Genomic DNA, 17,029 nt, shown 5'->3' with positions numbered 1-17,029 from the left:
AATAATTAATTTCTGTCTAAAGTTGATTCCCTTACATTCAATAAAATATTTGCTTTTAATTTGTTTCCTTGTAGATTGATTTCCCTATAGTCATATACGAAAAGACAATAACATAGATAGAGCGGTTTTTGTCTATCCATACAAACCAATACCCTCTACAACCATCGGATCGAATTTTCAATAGATCATATCCGTCCAATTGAGAGCATACTTCCTAATAAATACCACCTAACTTTGTAACTGGTAAATTCTTTCAATTGATTGTTTTTAGGTTGTTTCTTTAAAAAACTTATTTATCTTTTTGGATTTAAATCGATTCAATAATTGATTTTTGTCTAGAGTTGATTATCTTACATTCAATTCAATATTTATTTGTTTTTAAGTTGTTTTCGTTTAGGTTGATTTCCCTACAGTCATATACGAAAAAAGAAAATAACATAGGATCTTATGAATGCAACATGGTATTGGGTTTGAATTTGTTGGCTCAAATTTATGTGATATGGATGATTATTGGTAGTGTCGTACACATGGATTATATGTTATTCTTCATATTATAAAATTGAAAAATAGTGATGAGGGATCGAAAACAAAAACACTTTTTATGATAAAAAAAACTTTGTGCTCAAAACGCATTGCTTTGTGCCTTCAGGCGCACAGACATCCACTAGTGGGAAAATATGATCTAAAGGGAAGAGATAAAAATAAGAATAAGAAAAATAAAAAGCACAAACTAAATAGAGAATTTTTATTTATATTTATATTTTTATTTTTATTATCATCTAAATTTTGATTGTCAAATTGAAACGTAAAAGAAAATGACACCGACCTAAAAAATGTTCAAAAAAATGTAAAAAAAAAGAAGAAGAACAAGATGAAAGCTAACAAGTCTCTTAGTATCGTGCAATTTAATAGTTGCTGATTTTTTTTCAAGGAATTATTGTGTAAATAATTTTAAAATTTTACTTTGATATTTGCACCATGCTTCCAATTATCCATATTCTTTTTTCCTTTATTGATGTGGAATTAATTACATTACTCTGACTGGTGCAAAAAAAATTGGGGAAAAAATTACTATTACATTATAACTTCACATCAATAAAGATCAAAACTAGGTTGTGAAAAATACTACTCCTATTACATTATAACTTTTCTAGAAATGAAGGAGAGATTATTTCATGGTCCGGGAGTAATGTTTTTCCATCCCACAAAACAGTATGTCGTAACCTGGCCAGTTTTGGTGGGATTGGGTAAACTTAATATATTGCCTGTTTTGGTGGAATTGGGTAAACTTGATATATTGTATTAGTTTTTTAACCTACAAGAATTAAATTAGTCCTTATCTTGTGTGTCAGCAATTATCCCTATCACATGGGAGTCAGGTCATTTTGACAAGGCAAAGATAAAGTATGGGCAGGCAGGGGAAGATAAGCAAGTTCAGATAAGCAAGTTCAAAGGAAAAGGTTGGTATTTCCTCATCCTTCTCTTGTGGGAGGGCTCAAATAAGCAATTTCAAAGGAAAAGGTTGGTATTTCCTGATCCCTCTTTGTGGAGGTCAGGATTCGAGTTCCGTTAAGGGCGGTTGTGGTGTAAGACTATGGTCAATCTTTGGACCCCATGTACTAATTTACTAACTATCCTCCAGCCCCGTTGATGTATATAGCTTGGCGGAAAAATAAAACGGAAAAGGTTATTGATTGCAATATTGGCTTCATCATCCTGGTAGATTGCTCCAGTGCAAGCCTCCCAACTTGAAGGTGCAGAATTGGGTGTAGGCACAAAACCATGAAACAGCACTCCCAGACAGGTTAATCCAATATCACAAATACAGATGTGTTTGTCATCAAAACTTTTGATTTTACAAAAACTTCCACCAAAATCTTCGCAAAATCAGTTAAAAGAGTTTCAAAAATCTGTCTCTACTTTCAAACCCGAAGGCAGAAGCCATACCAAATAAATTGACAGATCTTCCAAAGTGACAAAAACAAAAGAGGATAATAGATTGACCATGTCATGCAACCCACCTTAGCACCACAAAGCTTAATTTTAAGCCATCAAGAAGATCATAAACCCAAACTCCAGAAATTACATGCATTTCGTGCCAAAACTTCTTCCGATTAATCAATAATGTGAACATATCCCATGAATTTTCTGGACACTGAACTCTGTCCCATCAAACAGAAATTCGATTGGCCTAAATTCTCTGTTATCATAGCAACACCAGTTATGAATCAACATCCGCAGAACTAATGCTGCTGGAAATAAGTGAGAAAAATTTGCAGTCCATATATAGGATGGCCATGTCTCCCTTACCAACATCTTAAGAGCAAAGTTTCCAGATCATACAAATACAATGGAAGGGCAAAGGTGAGTGATGCTTACAGACTTTTATAATTGAAACTGACGCCCAAACCGTACAGGCAAAACTACTGCTGTTTGGAATTCAGATTCACCTCTTATTATTAAAATCAGAAAAAAAAAAAAAAAAACAGTAATTGTACCACGGTTATGATATTTGCAATACCTTTGGGTTAATTATCCCGTTTTCACAACCCCTTGCAACGGAATACACATAAGGCTTGAGCGAACATGAGACCGATTATGTCAGAAAAAGCAAATGACACTCGTGCTAAGCTCTTGTAGGTTAGCTTAGAGATAGGAAAAAATACTCAGACTAGTCCACATTTGTATGGCACTTTAAAATTCATTTCATACGCATACTGGGAGTCATATTGGGTACTAGTATGTTGCATGTCCATCTGACTGTTTGCCAATTTTTTTTCCCCTTGGCTTTTGCCTTATCCCAAAGGTACCCAGTTTATAACCAGGTTGTGCCTCGCCTGAAACAGTATATTATCTTACACAAGATGAAATTTACCTTCTGAGATTTTTTCTATGCTTACCCAGTTTAGTTGAGCCTCGTATAGTTCACTAACAACTTAATTCATTTATAGTCCTAAGTTTAGGAGAGGTTTTGAGGAACCAATCTGAGAATATTATTTATTTTCCGGTGAAATTGGAAAAAAAACCTGGGTATATTTTAAGGCTTCGTTCTTTTTAACTTATAAGTCTGGAATTTATTTTGATATTTTCTATTTTTCGTAACTTTTTACTTAGTTTTTTCTCATAATTTCCAGTGTTAAACATTCGTCTTGAAAAACAATAAAAGTATGGATCGATATTGAAAGAATTCAAATAAGACGACACTTTAAACAAATAAAACAGTTGTTTGATAATTTTTTTACGCGAATCGGATTTGGATCTCTATGAGATTTTTCCTACGAGGATGGTGTGAGATTATTTTGAATCTGGTGTGAGATTATTTTGAATCCGAACTGTCCATCACGACATCTTGACAATGATGTCTTGGATGTCTTTGTATCCTAAATTGAGCAGTGTGCACTTCAAATTCCAAAGGCGAGAGGGAGCTGCTATAGCGACAAGTGAGTGCTACTGACCACCGCAGAGTCAGGACACCGTTCTCTCTCCGGCAGTCTTACTGGACCAAACCCTAGTTTGTTTCCTCCATGGACGGCGGCAACAGCGGAGGACGAGACAAGGGTTCGCCTCCACCAAAGCCAACAAAGTTCGCGGTGTATCAGAACCCAGCCCTCTCCGCCGCCTTAACCACCAACAGCCTCCGCCCTCCCAAGTCCTCACTCCTCTGCATTCTCTCCCTTTCCGCTGCCTCTGCCTTCGCTCTCCTCAGCATCATTGCCAGGTACAAAGATATCTCTCGATAGTTTGAACTTTTTTTCAAACTCATTGAATTGTTAGATTTTTGTGTGCTTATGCCTGCACACACGCACATACCAAACCAAATCAAATCGAGCCTTGTGTCTCAATCCAATGGGTTTGCTACGTGTATTCTATTTTCCATTCATTTCATAAAGATCTAATGGGGCTTTTACGTGCTACCGTCCTCCTTTATCCACGCTTGGAACCGGCCATAAAAAATATAGGACTCCAAGCACGGCACAGGTGGAGTTATATGGACATATTGGGGGTGTTTGCTACGGCTTGTGTCTCATAAGCTGTTTCTGCTTATGGCCAAAAACAACTTTGAAACGCTGAAAAATCTTGTTTTTGACGAGCTCTAGTTTGAGGCTTTTGCCTTGTTTTTCTAATCATGAAGTTTTTAGCATACATTGAACTACAACACAAGATGCTCCCAATTGTGGTCTGTGTTGCTTGATAGCAGAATTTAAGTTTGAATTTTGAGGCTCCTGTTTGTTCACATAAACCCTAAGCCCTCAGGTATATAGAACTCTGTGTCTCAGACTCTTAGGCGCGAATCTTAGTTCTGGCGGTTTCTGGGGGTTCTACTTTCAGTTCAATTTGAATTTTGTTTTTTGCTTGTTTTCGAAAAAGAATGAGAATGAAGGGAGAAGATGAATCTTAGCATGTTATAGTTGTGTTCCACCGAGAAAGGGGGAAATTCGACCAAATAACCATGGCAAAATGAACGAAACCAAATTTTCTGGCAGAACTTTTTACAGGTCAAGATTAGGCTGACTATCCAGTTCTCATGGCTTTGAATGTAAAGGAAAACAGATTTGAGGTTGTATTTCTTATCTAGTTTCCTAGGTATTCTTTATGCCAGCAACCACCTGAAAATTCCGTACTTGGATATTGTTTATTTGTGAATCTGTGATGCATATTGTTTGATTTTTTCCTCTCCTCAAATTGTGGCTAATGGAATCATTTATTTTGAATTTTGAAGGGAAAAAGGGTTTATTGACAGTTTGAAGCTCAGTTTTATTCCTTCCCATGTTGCTTGTAAGTAACCCAATTCCAAGAGGCCTATCATTTGCTGGTCTTAACTCCCTCTTTCTGATTGTGGTTATTTTCCTCTTTAATTGGTATCTATTTATTTGTTTTCATCAGTTTGGTTTGGGAAAGCATTGCAAACCGTTCTGGGCTTTGTTTTTCTGGGAACCATGCTTGCCCTTGTCAAAGTCATTTCCCTACAGAGGGCAACAAATGCCGCAGGCTTAACAGTTATATCTCCCTCTAAAGGGAGAAAGGAACAAACTGTTCTTACAAGTCGACAGTTAGGGCTTTTAGGGATAAGGGCAAAGATTGAAAAAGCGGTTACACAACCTTTGAAGAAACCTCCTAAAACAAAATCCAACTCATCATCTCCTGCTGATGTCCTTGTCCCACTTCACCCGCAAATTACTATTTCCAATCGGTCTTCTCAGCTTGGCAGCGGAAAATCGAACACGAGTAGTGGGAGTAAGACATATACTTTCAGCACCCCTTCCAAACCATCAGGTTCTACATTTCCTTTATATCTTGTGCCTGCAGCTGCTTCACAGTTGCCTTCTTCTCAGACTTCACCAGGTTTCGATCAATTGGTTACCACTCCTTGGTCAAATAAGCGAGCTTCCAATGCTAGAGAGATAGCAACAGAAGAAGACCTTGAACAGTTTTTGGTTGATGTTGGCGAGAAAATTTCCGAATCAGCTGGAAGATTGGCAACTCCACCTCCTACCTTACGTGGTTTCAGTCTAGCCAGCCCCATCACAGTTACCACTTCAGCTAACAGTTCTGGAACTACGAGAAGTACACCGTTGAGGCCTGTCAGGATGTCTCCTGGTTCCCAGAAGTTCACTCCTCCCAAGAAAGGGGAAGGAGAGCTTCCTTCACCCATGTCAATGGAAGAGTCAATTGAAGCTTTTGAGAATGTAGGCATCTATCCTCAGGTTGAGCAGTGGCGTGATCGCCTCAGGCAGTGGTTTTCTTTGGTTCTGCTAAATCCTCTGCTTAGCAAAATTGATACTAGTCATATGCAGGTGTGGCATCGTACTTTTGCACTCATGCATACTCCTCATCATCTACAAATTTTAATACTCCAATTTTGACAGTGCTTAGATGTTGAATGCACACCTATCATGCCAACCTTGTGTCAACTACTCATTGTTCTTTGGCAACATTCTGTATATACTATTCCCACATTTGGTGACGGTGTATTCATCTGGCGTTGTGTAGTAATCATTGGTACATGGGCAAGATTCTTCTGTGAAAATTGGATTTAAGAAAAACTTGATTCAAGGATTTTTACCCACTGGATTCCATTGTGACTCACCTTTTTTTGAAAGTGCATTTTTTGGAAATGCTGCTAGTGCATTCATTGACCACGGTTACTAGTTTCCCAACAATACTCTTATTGTTCGAGCTAATAATAAATGCATTTCACCTCACATGGTTATCAATTTATTCCATGAATCGCGAGAAAGGGTGTTGCTTAAACATGAGAAACTTGGTTTTGAAATTTCGCCATAAGCAGTAGTTATGAAAAGCCCAAAAACAAAAGCAAAGAGTCTGGTTTTTTGGTGGATGTGCAGAGTAAAAAATTTGGAGGAAACCATTAGGGCAGCTGAGTGGCACTAGTTAGATAAACCAAAGGGAGAACCATTTTAGATGGCATGGCAATGTGTCTCTGTAAGCCAAATAACAATTATGTACACACAGGATTGGCTAGAGAGAACTGTTGCTGAGGTACCAAGAGGTATATGGTTATCTTAAGACTTAAACGGGGTAGGGATTTTGTTGTGGCCACCTAGAAAACAACTATATGTATTCCAAGTAATCAGGAACAAGGCAAGTTTTACACATACTTAGTAGTTAGGAACTATACGGATTCCTTTGGTTACCAACATAACCCAATGAGAAGAATACAAAAATGAAAATTTCTGATGTTTTTCTCCTGTCAATGCGTAAGGGAATTGTTCCATCTGTCACTAAGGTTGACATTCATTCAATTATTCAAACTTACTTGAGCATTTTGAGAAGAACAAATAATTTTAGAAGTCTTTTTTGATGAATTTATCACAATTAGTTGAATTTGCAACATATTGACCTTACCATTGTGTAGCTACCCAAGGGCCGTAAAATCTAATTCTGTTTTCGTGTTGTGTAGCCGTCTGAACCATAGGCCACGCATTGCATCCCACAGATTTTGTACTATCTTGTTCATATTCATGTTTTAGGCATACATAAGTGAGGCCGAAAATCTCATGAGTTTCATGGTGATAAATCAAGAAGTAACTGTTTCTCTGGATATATATATTTCACTTAATGCATATGTTTGAGGTATCTCTTGCTGATAGGTAATGCAAGCAGCTACTAAACTTGGTATCTCAATTACAATCGGTAAAGTGGGAAGTAATTTACCAACTACAGGAACTCGTGCTACTGTTTCTTCAGTTGAGAGACCTGATGAATGGCAGCCAGCTACTCTCGATGAAGACAGTCTTCTTCATCAATTACGTGCTACCCTTGTGCAAGCTCTAGATGCCTCTACCTGTAGGTCTTATTTCGCTTGTCATTTATTAAATTTTTGTTTGCTCAATAATTGTTTCTATGCCCATTTTAGAGGATCTCATACAAATGTTCACCCTTTGCAGCAAAGTTACCTTTAGGCAATATGCAACAGTCCCCACAACAGAACCCCATGATTCCTATAATACAGGAGTGCATCGATGCAACTACTGAACACCAGAGGCTCCGTGCCCTTATGAAAGGAGAGTGGGCTAAGGGTCTGTTACCACAAAGCAGTGTTCGGGCAGATTATACAGTACAAAGGATACGGGGTAGTTATATTTCTCATATCTTGCGTCCTTATCTTGTGGTTTGGACCTTCCATAATTGTTATTTGACTCGTTACCCATTCCAAGGACCCCGTCAATCTAATAGATATTTGCGATAGATTTTGTTATACGTGTGTCCCCTGGAGCTACCATTTGGGTTGTTTATCTGCCTAACCATCCGGTTTTCAAATCTTCACAGAACTTGCTGAAGGAACCTGCTTGAAGAACTATGAGTACCTAGGGAGCGGGGAGGTTTATGACAAAGTGAATAAGAAGTGGACTCTTGAGCTTCCCACAGATTCTCACTTGCTCTTATACCTCTTTTGTGCTTTCCTGGAACATCCAAAGTGGATGCTACATGTGGATCCTACATCCTATGCTGGAGCTCAGTCTAGCAAGAATCCTTTATTTGCGGGTGTTTTGCCACCAAAGGAGAGGTTTCCTGAAAAGTATGTAGCTGTTATATCTGGTGCCCCATATGTGCTTCATCCAGGAGCTTGTGTATTGGCTGTTGGAAGACAGAGTCCCCCAATCTTCGCCCTATACTGGGATAAGAAGCCACAGCTCTCTCTTCAGGCAAGTAAAAACTAAGTGTCATGCTACCTTTTTGGAGAACATGAGGTTAGGTTATATGTAGGTTTTGTCACATTGCTTCCATACTACTGTTGATTCTCTAACATACTACATGCAAATTACGAAATAAGAATTACTTATACGCAAATCATTTGAATTTTACATGTACCAAGTTTTAGCCAGCACGTTTGATATGTTGCCATGAAGTTCACTGCGTTAGAAACTTCAGTTTTTAGTTGTATTGAACAATCAAATGTCAGTATATGTTTTCTGCAGGGAATAGGTCACATGTTGAGGCTTTTTAAACAAAACAAAACTAGTCCTTGACAATGTGGAATCATTAAAGGGGCTTAATATTCTTGCCATAAATTAATCAGAAAGCAGTGCTTGATTTCCTGGAATCTGTGAATACAACTTTGCGAGATTTGCCTGCAATATGGAATCAATCATTCTACAACCACAACCACTTACACACAAACATTTACACAAACCCACATTCACATTGGGGCCCATACACACTACACCTCCAGTGTTTGTGGGCCCTACCAAAAGATGTGAGTGTGTGTTTAAGTGTTTGTGGTTGAATAATAATTGATATGGAATTCTATGTAGCCTTGTAAATGTACGTTCACGGTTCACTGCAGATATGGTAAGGAGTACTTGATCTCAACATCCAATTAACAGGGTCTGAAATATTAAGAGTTTTCTGATGCCAGCTTTACGCCGGTTGTCGGACCAAAAACATTTATTGTTGTTAGGCACGGTAAATAGTATAACGATATCCTCCAAATACAATTCACTGAGGCAAATAAAACACCAGAAGGTCTAGGCTGACCTTAACAATCACCAATTGGACAATAAAACAGAAGGCCTACAGTCTCATAGAAACTTGACACAAGCTAATTATGAACTAATGAGAAGCTTTTCTGCAGTCAGTGCTAATTATTGTAGGAATACACCAGGAAAGCAGCTGACACTGATTACAGGGATGATCCTATGAATGATAATATACTTAATGGCTGCTGCAGATCCTTTTTGTTGTATGACAACCTCAAAAAACATCACGGTCATGCTTTTCCTACCCTTGTAAGAAGTTCTTATATCATATCTGCGCTGATATGTAGTTCGTGGAAATTGGAATCGTGGTTAACTACTGCTTCTGCTTATAAATTTGGTGACTCCAGACTTTTGCTACTTCTTTCTTCTGTTTTGTTCTCTATGAGAAGAAAATACTTCCAAAAAGAGTTGTCACAAAAGTAATCTCAGGTAAATGTATTAGATGGACTCCAGTCCTGGACGCACACTATCGCTTAAAGCTAGAACGAAGGACTACAATAAGAGAGGCTGGATTAGGGAGAAGTTCATGCCATTGATGCTCTCTATTCTCTTATATTCCACAGTACTTCGATGTAAAATACTTTAACAAGCTCAGCAATACAAATAAATAAATAAATAAATAAAGAAGAAGAAACAGGTGGGTATGCTGCCCTGACCTTAAATTGATGGCATCGCCTAACATTGCGTTCAGATCGATCTTGTTGCATCAGTTTTCACCAAGTCCGTCGACATGTATGCACAAAAATATTGTATTGAGAAAGAAAAAGAGAAGTAATGTTTTGAGATATTGTTTTATTAACACCATTGTTGGTCCTCACTTTCAGGGAAGAACAGCACTGTGGGATTCTATCTTGCTTCTGTGCCATCGGATAAATGTTGCGTGCGGAGGGGTTGTTCGGGGAATGCATCTTGGTTCTTCAGCCTTGGGCATTCTTCCAGTTCTTGATCCAGAAACTGAGGAGTGAGAAACATGTTGGTGTGTGCTATGGTCAGTCTTACTGTAAGAGTGAGAGTTGCATCAGAGATTCAATCTCAACCAGGCATATTGGCTTTATACGCCTCCTGCTGTGGGAGCGATAGCTTTCATCTGCAAGTCAAGTTTAAATAGGAATATCATTATTCGGGGTGCTTGCGAAATCAGACCACCTTCCATCTCTTTTGAAGTCTGGCGATTGACTTGGATTTGCAGTTCTGATAGTTTTGATGGAAACTCGTAAAGTGAAGCTTGTGACTGGAACCAAAAACAGAAAACAATTTTGTTCGTCGAGTGGGAATTCCGTGCTGTTCTTTCATCAGGGCTAGAATCCAACACCATTTTTTTTTTTTGTCATTTGTTAATCCTAATCTATTCTATCTTAAGGAATTTGAGGAGGGGTATGAGTGCTTACAGGAATTGAACCCTACCCATATGCATGGAACTTATAAGTATAAAAGAAGCTCCAATGGCACTGCACTCCACTTGCAACGTTAATAAGCAATGGGTTTGCAGCTTTTGCCGTGGCATAGTAAAATCTAAAGGTTGGCAGTATCCAAAGGACCAAAATGGTAGTTCAAGTAAGGTGCTTGATGGTGAGAAGCTTTAGGATGTCGAGAAACAAAAAGAAAGCCGAAACACAGTATCCGTAACTACAATTGCTATACACAAAAAGACGGATTTTTTTTGTTATATTTAATGATATTTATGTTCATAAATTTTCAAAATAAGATTAAATGTGGAAATTTTTTAAGAGAGAGTTTGAACATAAGAGGAAGTCTGAAAGTTTTTTTTGGCCTTAAATCTATAGATGCAAGAAATTTAAAGTTCAAACTTGGTATGGAAAAAAATTATTTGAGAAAATATCACGCAGGAGAGAGAGCCAACGTAAAAGCTTATTCCTATTTTTAGTAAATACCTGTTCAATTTTTTTTTAGTAAAACTTTTTCTTAGTTAGGTGTCATTCTCTCTAACTTTATGATATTTTTAAGGCTTGAAAGAGAATGTTGTTATGTTGCCTTCGGTATTTGTTTTTCCTCTTTTTTAAATTTTTGTTAGATTCATATTATATTTTTTGAATAAATTATTTGTCTTGAGGAGAGAGTACAAAATTAAAAATTATGACCAAAATAAAAAAAAATTCAGTAAAGACGAGAACTTTTTAATTTTGATGTATATTTTTATACTTTTTTAATTTCCTTCGTGGATAGGAGTACTAATTTAAAAAATTCTGACAAAACATTACTCCATTATCGTATGAACCTTTCACGCAAATCACACATAGATACCTGACATTAACGAAATATCACATAAACACATGATGTATTAAAAAACTCATCAATTAAATTCTTGTCGTCAACCTCCGTCCAAAAACAAACAGAAAATATGTTTCTCTCCAGTTTTGCTACCCAACTAATTTTTTTGCACATTTTTGTGGAGCCCATTTTTGGGTCTTACACAAATGATCTGATCCGTTCTTCTAAAATATTTTTTCGAGCGATTCGCAAAAAATCAGCTCCATCAAATGAATGTAAATATTTGATCCAATCTTCACAATTTTTAATTTAAAATTCTGAATAAAAAATTGTAAGATTGGATAGACTTATATTTATCCGATGGAGCTGATTTTTCACGGGGTCAAGTAAAAAAATATTTTAAAATTAATGAATATATCGGATCATTCTTTTACACCTAAAAGTGGGCCCCACACAAAATCAGTGTAATACTAAGAGATGGGTTTTGATAAAAAAAAAATTAAGTGTCTTTATTCAAATTTCTTTCGCATTTGTTATTTTTGGGTCAAATTTTTATGACTTTTTGATTCGTCTTGATGAAAGAAATCAGAAAAGTATAAATTTTTTTATTGAAACTCATAATATTTTGAATAATGACACAAAATAATTCAAAAACTGTAAAAAAAATTAGGAGTTTCGATCAAAATTTTATACCTTTTTGATTCCTCTCATCGAGATGAATCATTAAGTCACAAAGGTTTGACCCAAAACTAACAAATGCAATTTTTTTTTCAATAACTTTTTTTTATCCAAACTCACCCGTAGTATTACGTAGATTTTTTGTGGGGCTCACTTTTGGATCCCAAAAGATGATCCGATCCATTCATTAATTTTAAAATTATTTTTTGCATAACGTTGTAAAAAATCAACTCCATCGCATAGATGTAAGTATTTGATCCAATTTTACAATTTTTTTATTCAGAATTTTAATCCGAAACTTTGAATAAGAAGTTGTAAGTTTGGATCAAACACTTACCTTTATTGGATGGAGCTGATTTTAGAAAGGTCGCTCGAAAAAATATTTTAGAACTAATGAACAGATCAAATCATTTGTGTGGGATCCAAAAATAGGCTTCACAAAAAATTTGTGAAGAATTCTGTGAAAAAAATCTGTTTGGTAGCAAAATTGCAGAGAGAAACTTGTTTTCCGTTTGTTTTTGGACGGAAGTTGACGGCAGGGGTGTAATTGATATGTACTGAAATTAACGTTTTTGTCACTGTTTTAGTACCTGCATACTGAATTTACTACCTCTCCTCAAACCAGACTAGAGTTGTCACACGAGGCTCCCCATTCAATAGCAACCGCGGAGGAAAAAAAAAAAAAAACCAGTTAAAAATCAAACCTGCAAACAAATTTCAGCATCGGCGACTTCGGCATTACCAGCGATTGCAACAAAAGAGTCCATTGCAAACACACACATACTTGTAGGCTGAAAGCCAAACATATTTCTTCTGTAAGAAACACAAACTGATGACTTCCTAACCAGAAAGATTGGATGCATTGTAATCAGCAGCGAAACGGGTAAATCTCAGCCCAAAACCATCTCACATGAGTAACAAATCCTGGTTCCACTTTCAGTTAATTAGAATCCAGATCACCTCTTCATCATCATTTGTAATCAACTCTTCTTTTCTAAGGACATATGAGTCTAATGCCGGTAAATGATTAACTGGCATTATGCAGCATGTAGGTAATCAGAGATTAATTATCACCATCTACAAGGCTCCACCCGGGTGCTTTCTTCAAATTACCTTCTTTCATCACCTTCCTCAACCTCGAAACATCCTCCCATCGACCAGCCTCCGCATACATGTTAGACAAAACAACGTAAACCCCATGATTACGAGGTTCCAAATCAAGAATTTCTTTCACTACCCGTTCTGCAACATCTATATCGCCATGGTTCTTACAAGCTCCCAACATTGCTCCCCAAATCACTATGTCGGCTTTCCACTTCATTCCTTTTATCAGCTCCTCAGCCTCTAGTAGCCTCCCACCTCGCCCAAGAAGATCAACCATGCATCCATAGTGCTCTATCTTGGGCTCGATTCCATATACCCGCTTCATGGAGTAGAAAACTTCACGACCATAGTCTATCAAGCCAGCATGACAGCAAGCAGATAAAACCCCAACAAATGATATATCATTTGGGACAACCTGCTCCTCCTTTTCTAGTCTCTGAAAGAGATTTAGTGCTTCTTCAGCATGTCCATGGGAGGCCAATCCACACATCATCGCATTCCATGTTGCGGTGTTCCTTTCAGCCATGCTCTCAAAACACTTTCGAGCCATTAAAATTGCTCCGTTCTTTGCATACATGTGCACCAATGCGGTACCAAGAATAACACCCAAATCAATCCCTTTCTGTTCCATAAACACGTGAATCTTCTCTCCCAAATCCAAACATCCTGATCGACCACAAGCGGACAACACAGAGGACAATGTTACCCCGTTGGGTTCAAACCCATCAGCAATCATTTGATCAAACAATTCCAATGCCGCATTGGCACAAAAGTTTTGAGTATACCCACATATCATTGTCGTCCAAATACTCAAATTCCTCTCTGGCATCTCATCAAATACTCGACGGGCACCATTTAACTCGCTACAAACAGAGTAAGCCCTAACCAACCCATTAACAACATGCAAGTCCAGGTCCAATCCTAACTTCAAAACATGGTTATGAACTTGTTTACAAGACTCAATCGACACTGAATTGGAACATGCCTTGAGAAGAAAAGGGAAGGTGTGCTTCCCTGGTACAACGCCAATCCTTCGCATCTTCATGTAAAGAAACACGGCTTCGCTAGGGTTTGGGCTGCTAGCATGAGCTCTAATCAGGGTATTCCACATAAAGGAATTAGGTTCCTGGGTATACCAAAAGAGCTTGAGAGCATAACTAAGGTCACCGGAATCCGAAAGAGCGGAAAAGGATAGCAATCGGCTAGCAGCGTAGTTGTCGTGAATTCGAGCTGATACAACCATTTGGGCATGGATTTGTTTCAGTTGGTGCATTGATGTGCATTTGTCCGTGAGGACAGAGAGGTGTGGTGGGTTTGGCAATGGCGGCGGTGGCAGTGGTTTGAGGGTTCGGTTAGGGAAAAAGGCAAAATCACGAAGTGGATTGGAAGAGTGATTTCGGCGAAAGGGCAGTGTTCTTGGGAGGAACATTTGAGGCTTGGTTCAGCCATAGACACTAATGACTAGTATAGCACATCAAATATGAACAACTTGACAATGAAACACAAGAAAGAGTAAATTTTTGCCACCAATTCCTCTTACTGATTGTCTGTTGAACAACTATCCAGCTATTGAACACAGTTCAATCTTTCCACTTGTATTACCAGATGGGATCTTGGAAGCTCCTTCAAAAAAAACTGGAATTCCCCCTCTGAACCAGCGTAATCTGGACAATATAGAAATAAAAAAAACCACGAAAATCAAACGTAAGGTGAACAAGAATTTGAAACAAACAATGGTGATACAAAAGATTCGGATGTAAAACCAGAAATATCTAATCTTCCGTTTCGCAAGAGGATTTCTGAAGTCATCGAGAATAAAAAACCTGAAACCCTAGTTCTTCGAGAAAGGAACGGGGGCGAAGAGTGCGAAAAAAATTTGAACCATTTCTCGATTTGTGCGTGTCATCCTTGCGCAGGGGCCATGCTAATCTTCTCTGTATCGTTCCAATTTTATCGGATGTCCCCGAAGGGACGAACTCCTCTTCCATAGCGCCGTTACTTGAAATCAACTCCTCTTTCTTCTGCTGTCGATGTGGGACGAATATCTCTCACCGACATCGATCCAATCGACGTCGTTTCGAGCTGAAGTCGTACTTTTCCTCCTCCATGTAGCTATTGTTTGGAACTCGTCTCTCTCTCTCTCTTTCAAACTTCGAATAGACATGTATCGTGTGTGTATATATTTGTAGAGCTAACCAAGCTCCTCGAGTCCTCGAGTTCGAGTTCATGTTCGTTCGTTGAAAGCAAGATCGCTGAGTCTGAACATTTTTTTTAACCAAGTTCGAACAAGCTACTACTCGATTCGTTCAGCGATGTACAAAGAATTTAAGCTACTCGAGATTATTTTTTTTCTTTTGGGTGATGCAAAGTGTCTTGGGCCAACTTGCGCGCATCTCCAACTATTCCCTGTCTTCGTTTCACATGCTTACGCATTGGGATGATGTGACTCCAAGAGTTTCGGCAAGGGGAAACCCCTAAGTCCACGAACAAGACCACGAGGCCAACCTCTTAGGGTTACTCGAGATTAACTTGTATTCAGCTCGATTAACGCTCGTTCGAGATCGAACAAAGATCGAACAACTAGTTAAGCACCCCATATATTTGTATAATTCTTATTATATGTCTGTGATTGGTTGGATTGAAGCTAGTTCGTGGAATTTGTCTCGACATTGTCTGTTGTATTAGGATTTGGAGTCGTTACTGGTTTAATTCGTGTGTTTGTAATTCTGATAAATAGGAGGAAATGGGTGAATCGTCCCAGCACACCAGACGCCATGGATGATTTACAAAAAGAGCCTAAGCTTCAAGAAATAAACAGTAAGGTCCGTTTGTTTCATCTTATTTGTGTTCGGATCAATTTACGTGCACCTCCCACCTCCCGTCATTGCGGGACGGCACAAATTGTATACCAGCGGATTTCAATTCAAGCTGGAGCATAATTGGGTAGATGACTATTCCTGTCAGAGTTTATTGCACGCAGAGGAGAAAGCAAGCTCCTGAATACCAAGTTTCACCACCTGGCAACCTAAGGTTTCCTTTTCCTTTCTTTTCTTTTTTTTTTTTTCCAAGAAAATCCTAATCTAGGCTATCCTAGGAGAAAGGGGAGTCGGTGATTGGGTTTCGTATTATACTAGATTATGATTCTTGTTACCCGCTTGCTTAGTGTTTCTTGAGCTGAAATCAAACCATCGTCTTTCAGAAAAATAGCACATCTAAGCTTATGATTTAAAAGAATTGGGTATTGGTTTGGCCATTATTTTCCGACATGTTTTGGTCATTTGATGCGAGTTTCGTTTCCAAAGTACGAGCAACTACATCTCAGACTCCATCTCAGCTGCGGCTTTTCTTGTTTTCCCTCTGTTTCCTAAGGATGCCCTTTCTCCACATCCAAGGATTACCATTCAACTTAAAACTTTGTTTCCAGGCCGCTTCTGGAATACTGTTAAGGGCTCTTCAAAAGAGATTAAAAAGACTAGAGATGCTATTTTGGTGTTCGAAGATCACAGGTGAGAGTTCTATTCTAGTGCTTTGGGTACTTTTTTTTTGGCTCTTTTAGTGAATGGTTTGATGAGTAAGTTGCCTCAACAGTTGATCGAGAGAGTGGGGGAAAAAGAACGATTGGTAGAGCTTTTGAGGGAAAGCCTTGTTAGAGCGCAGGTGGAAGGATGAAATGGAAACTCTTTGCAGGTTTGTTGCGCTTATCTGTCTGTACTCAGTTTTCTTTGCCTTTTCGTTTGTGCATTTGTGTGAGTACGTGTTCCATGAATTTTCACTCTTTTGACTAGACGTCGACTCTTAAATGGTGCTTTTTCATGGTGTTCTGTATTGACCTGCAGCAACCGTATCTAGATTTAACCTGTGTTGTGACTGGGAAGATCATGGAAAACTACTGATGCGAATGAGCATTTGTTCCAAACAAGGTCGACGCGCCATATCTCACCTAGAAACTGCTCATGCGTTTTCTGGAGTGAAGTATGCAGCAAGCTGCCCCCTCTCCAAAAGCATTTTCGTACAAG

General features: G+C 38.3%; 2 protein-coding genes and 1 non-coding gene across 4 annotated transcripts; 1 reads left to right on the top strand and 2 right to left on the bottom strand.

Annotated features, from left to right (window-relative positions):
• The first annotated feature begins 3,284 nt into the window (after window positions 1-3,284).
• Window positions 3,285-12,008, top strand: LOC131335968 (uncharacterized). Its single transcript, XM_058371546.1, has 7 exons — window positions 3,285-3,718; window positions 4,721-4,776; window positions 4,885-5,795; window positions 7,113-7,308; window positions 7,410-7,595; window positions 7,792-8,162; window positions 9,821-12,008. The coding sequence occupies exons 1-7, from the start codon at window positions 3,525-3,527 to the stop codon at window positions 9,965-9,967; spliced, it is 2,061 nt and encodes a 686-aa protein (XP_058227529.1). The 5' UTR covers window positions 3,285-3,524; the 3' UTR covers window positions 9,968-12,008.
• A 606-nt stretch (window positions 12,009-12,614) lies between these two features.
• Window positions 12,615-15,183, bottom strand: LOC131335969 (pentatricopeptide repeat-containing protein At2g36730-like). Of its 2 annotated transcripts, none has more exons than XM_058371548.1 (2): window positions 14,777-15,183; window positions 12,615-14,677 (listed from the first exon to the last, which is right to left on the bottom strand). In XM_058371548.1, exon 2 carries the CDS (start codon window positions 14,440-14,442, stop codon window positions 12,973-12,975), a length of 1,470 nt encoding a protein of 489 aa, XP_058227531.1. In that variant the 5' UTR covers window positions 14,443-14,677; window positions 14,777-15,183; the 3' UTR covers window positions 12,615-12,972. The 2 variants fall into 2 exon arrangements, with proteins under 2 accessions (XP_058227531.1, XP_058227530.1); XM_058371547.1 differs by having other exon boundaries at window positions 14,837-15,183.
• On the bottom strand, window positions 14,884-14,986 carry LOC131299297 (U6 spliceosomal RNA). Its single transcript, XR_009190682.1, has one exon. It is a non-coding gene; the product is annotated as a U6 spliceosomal RNA (small nuclear RNA).
• Window positions 15,184-17,029: the final 1,846 nt, after the last annotated feature.

This window comes from Rhododendron vialii, chromosome 8a, assembly GCF_030253575.1.
Source record: "Rhododendron vialii isolate Sample 1 chromosome 8a, ASM3025357v1".
NCBI lineage: Eukaryota > Viridiplantae > Streptophyta > Magnoliopsida > Ericales > Ericaceae > Rhododendron > Rhododendron vialii.
This window is presented reverse-complemented; position numbering and strand designations above follow the sequence as displayed.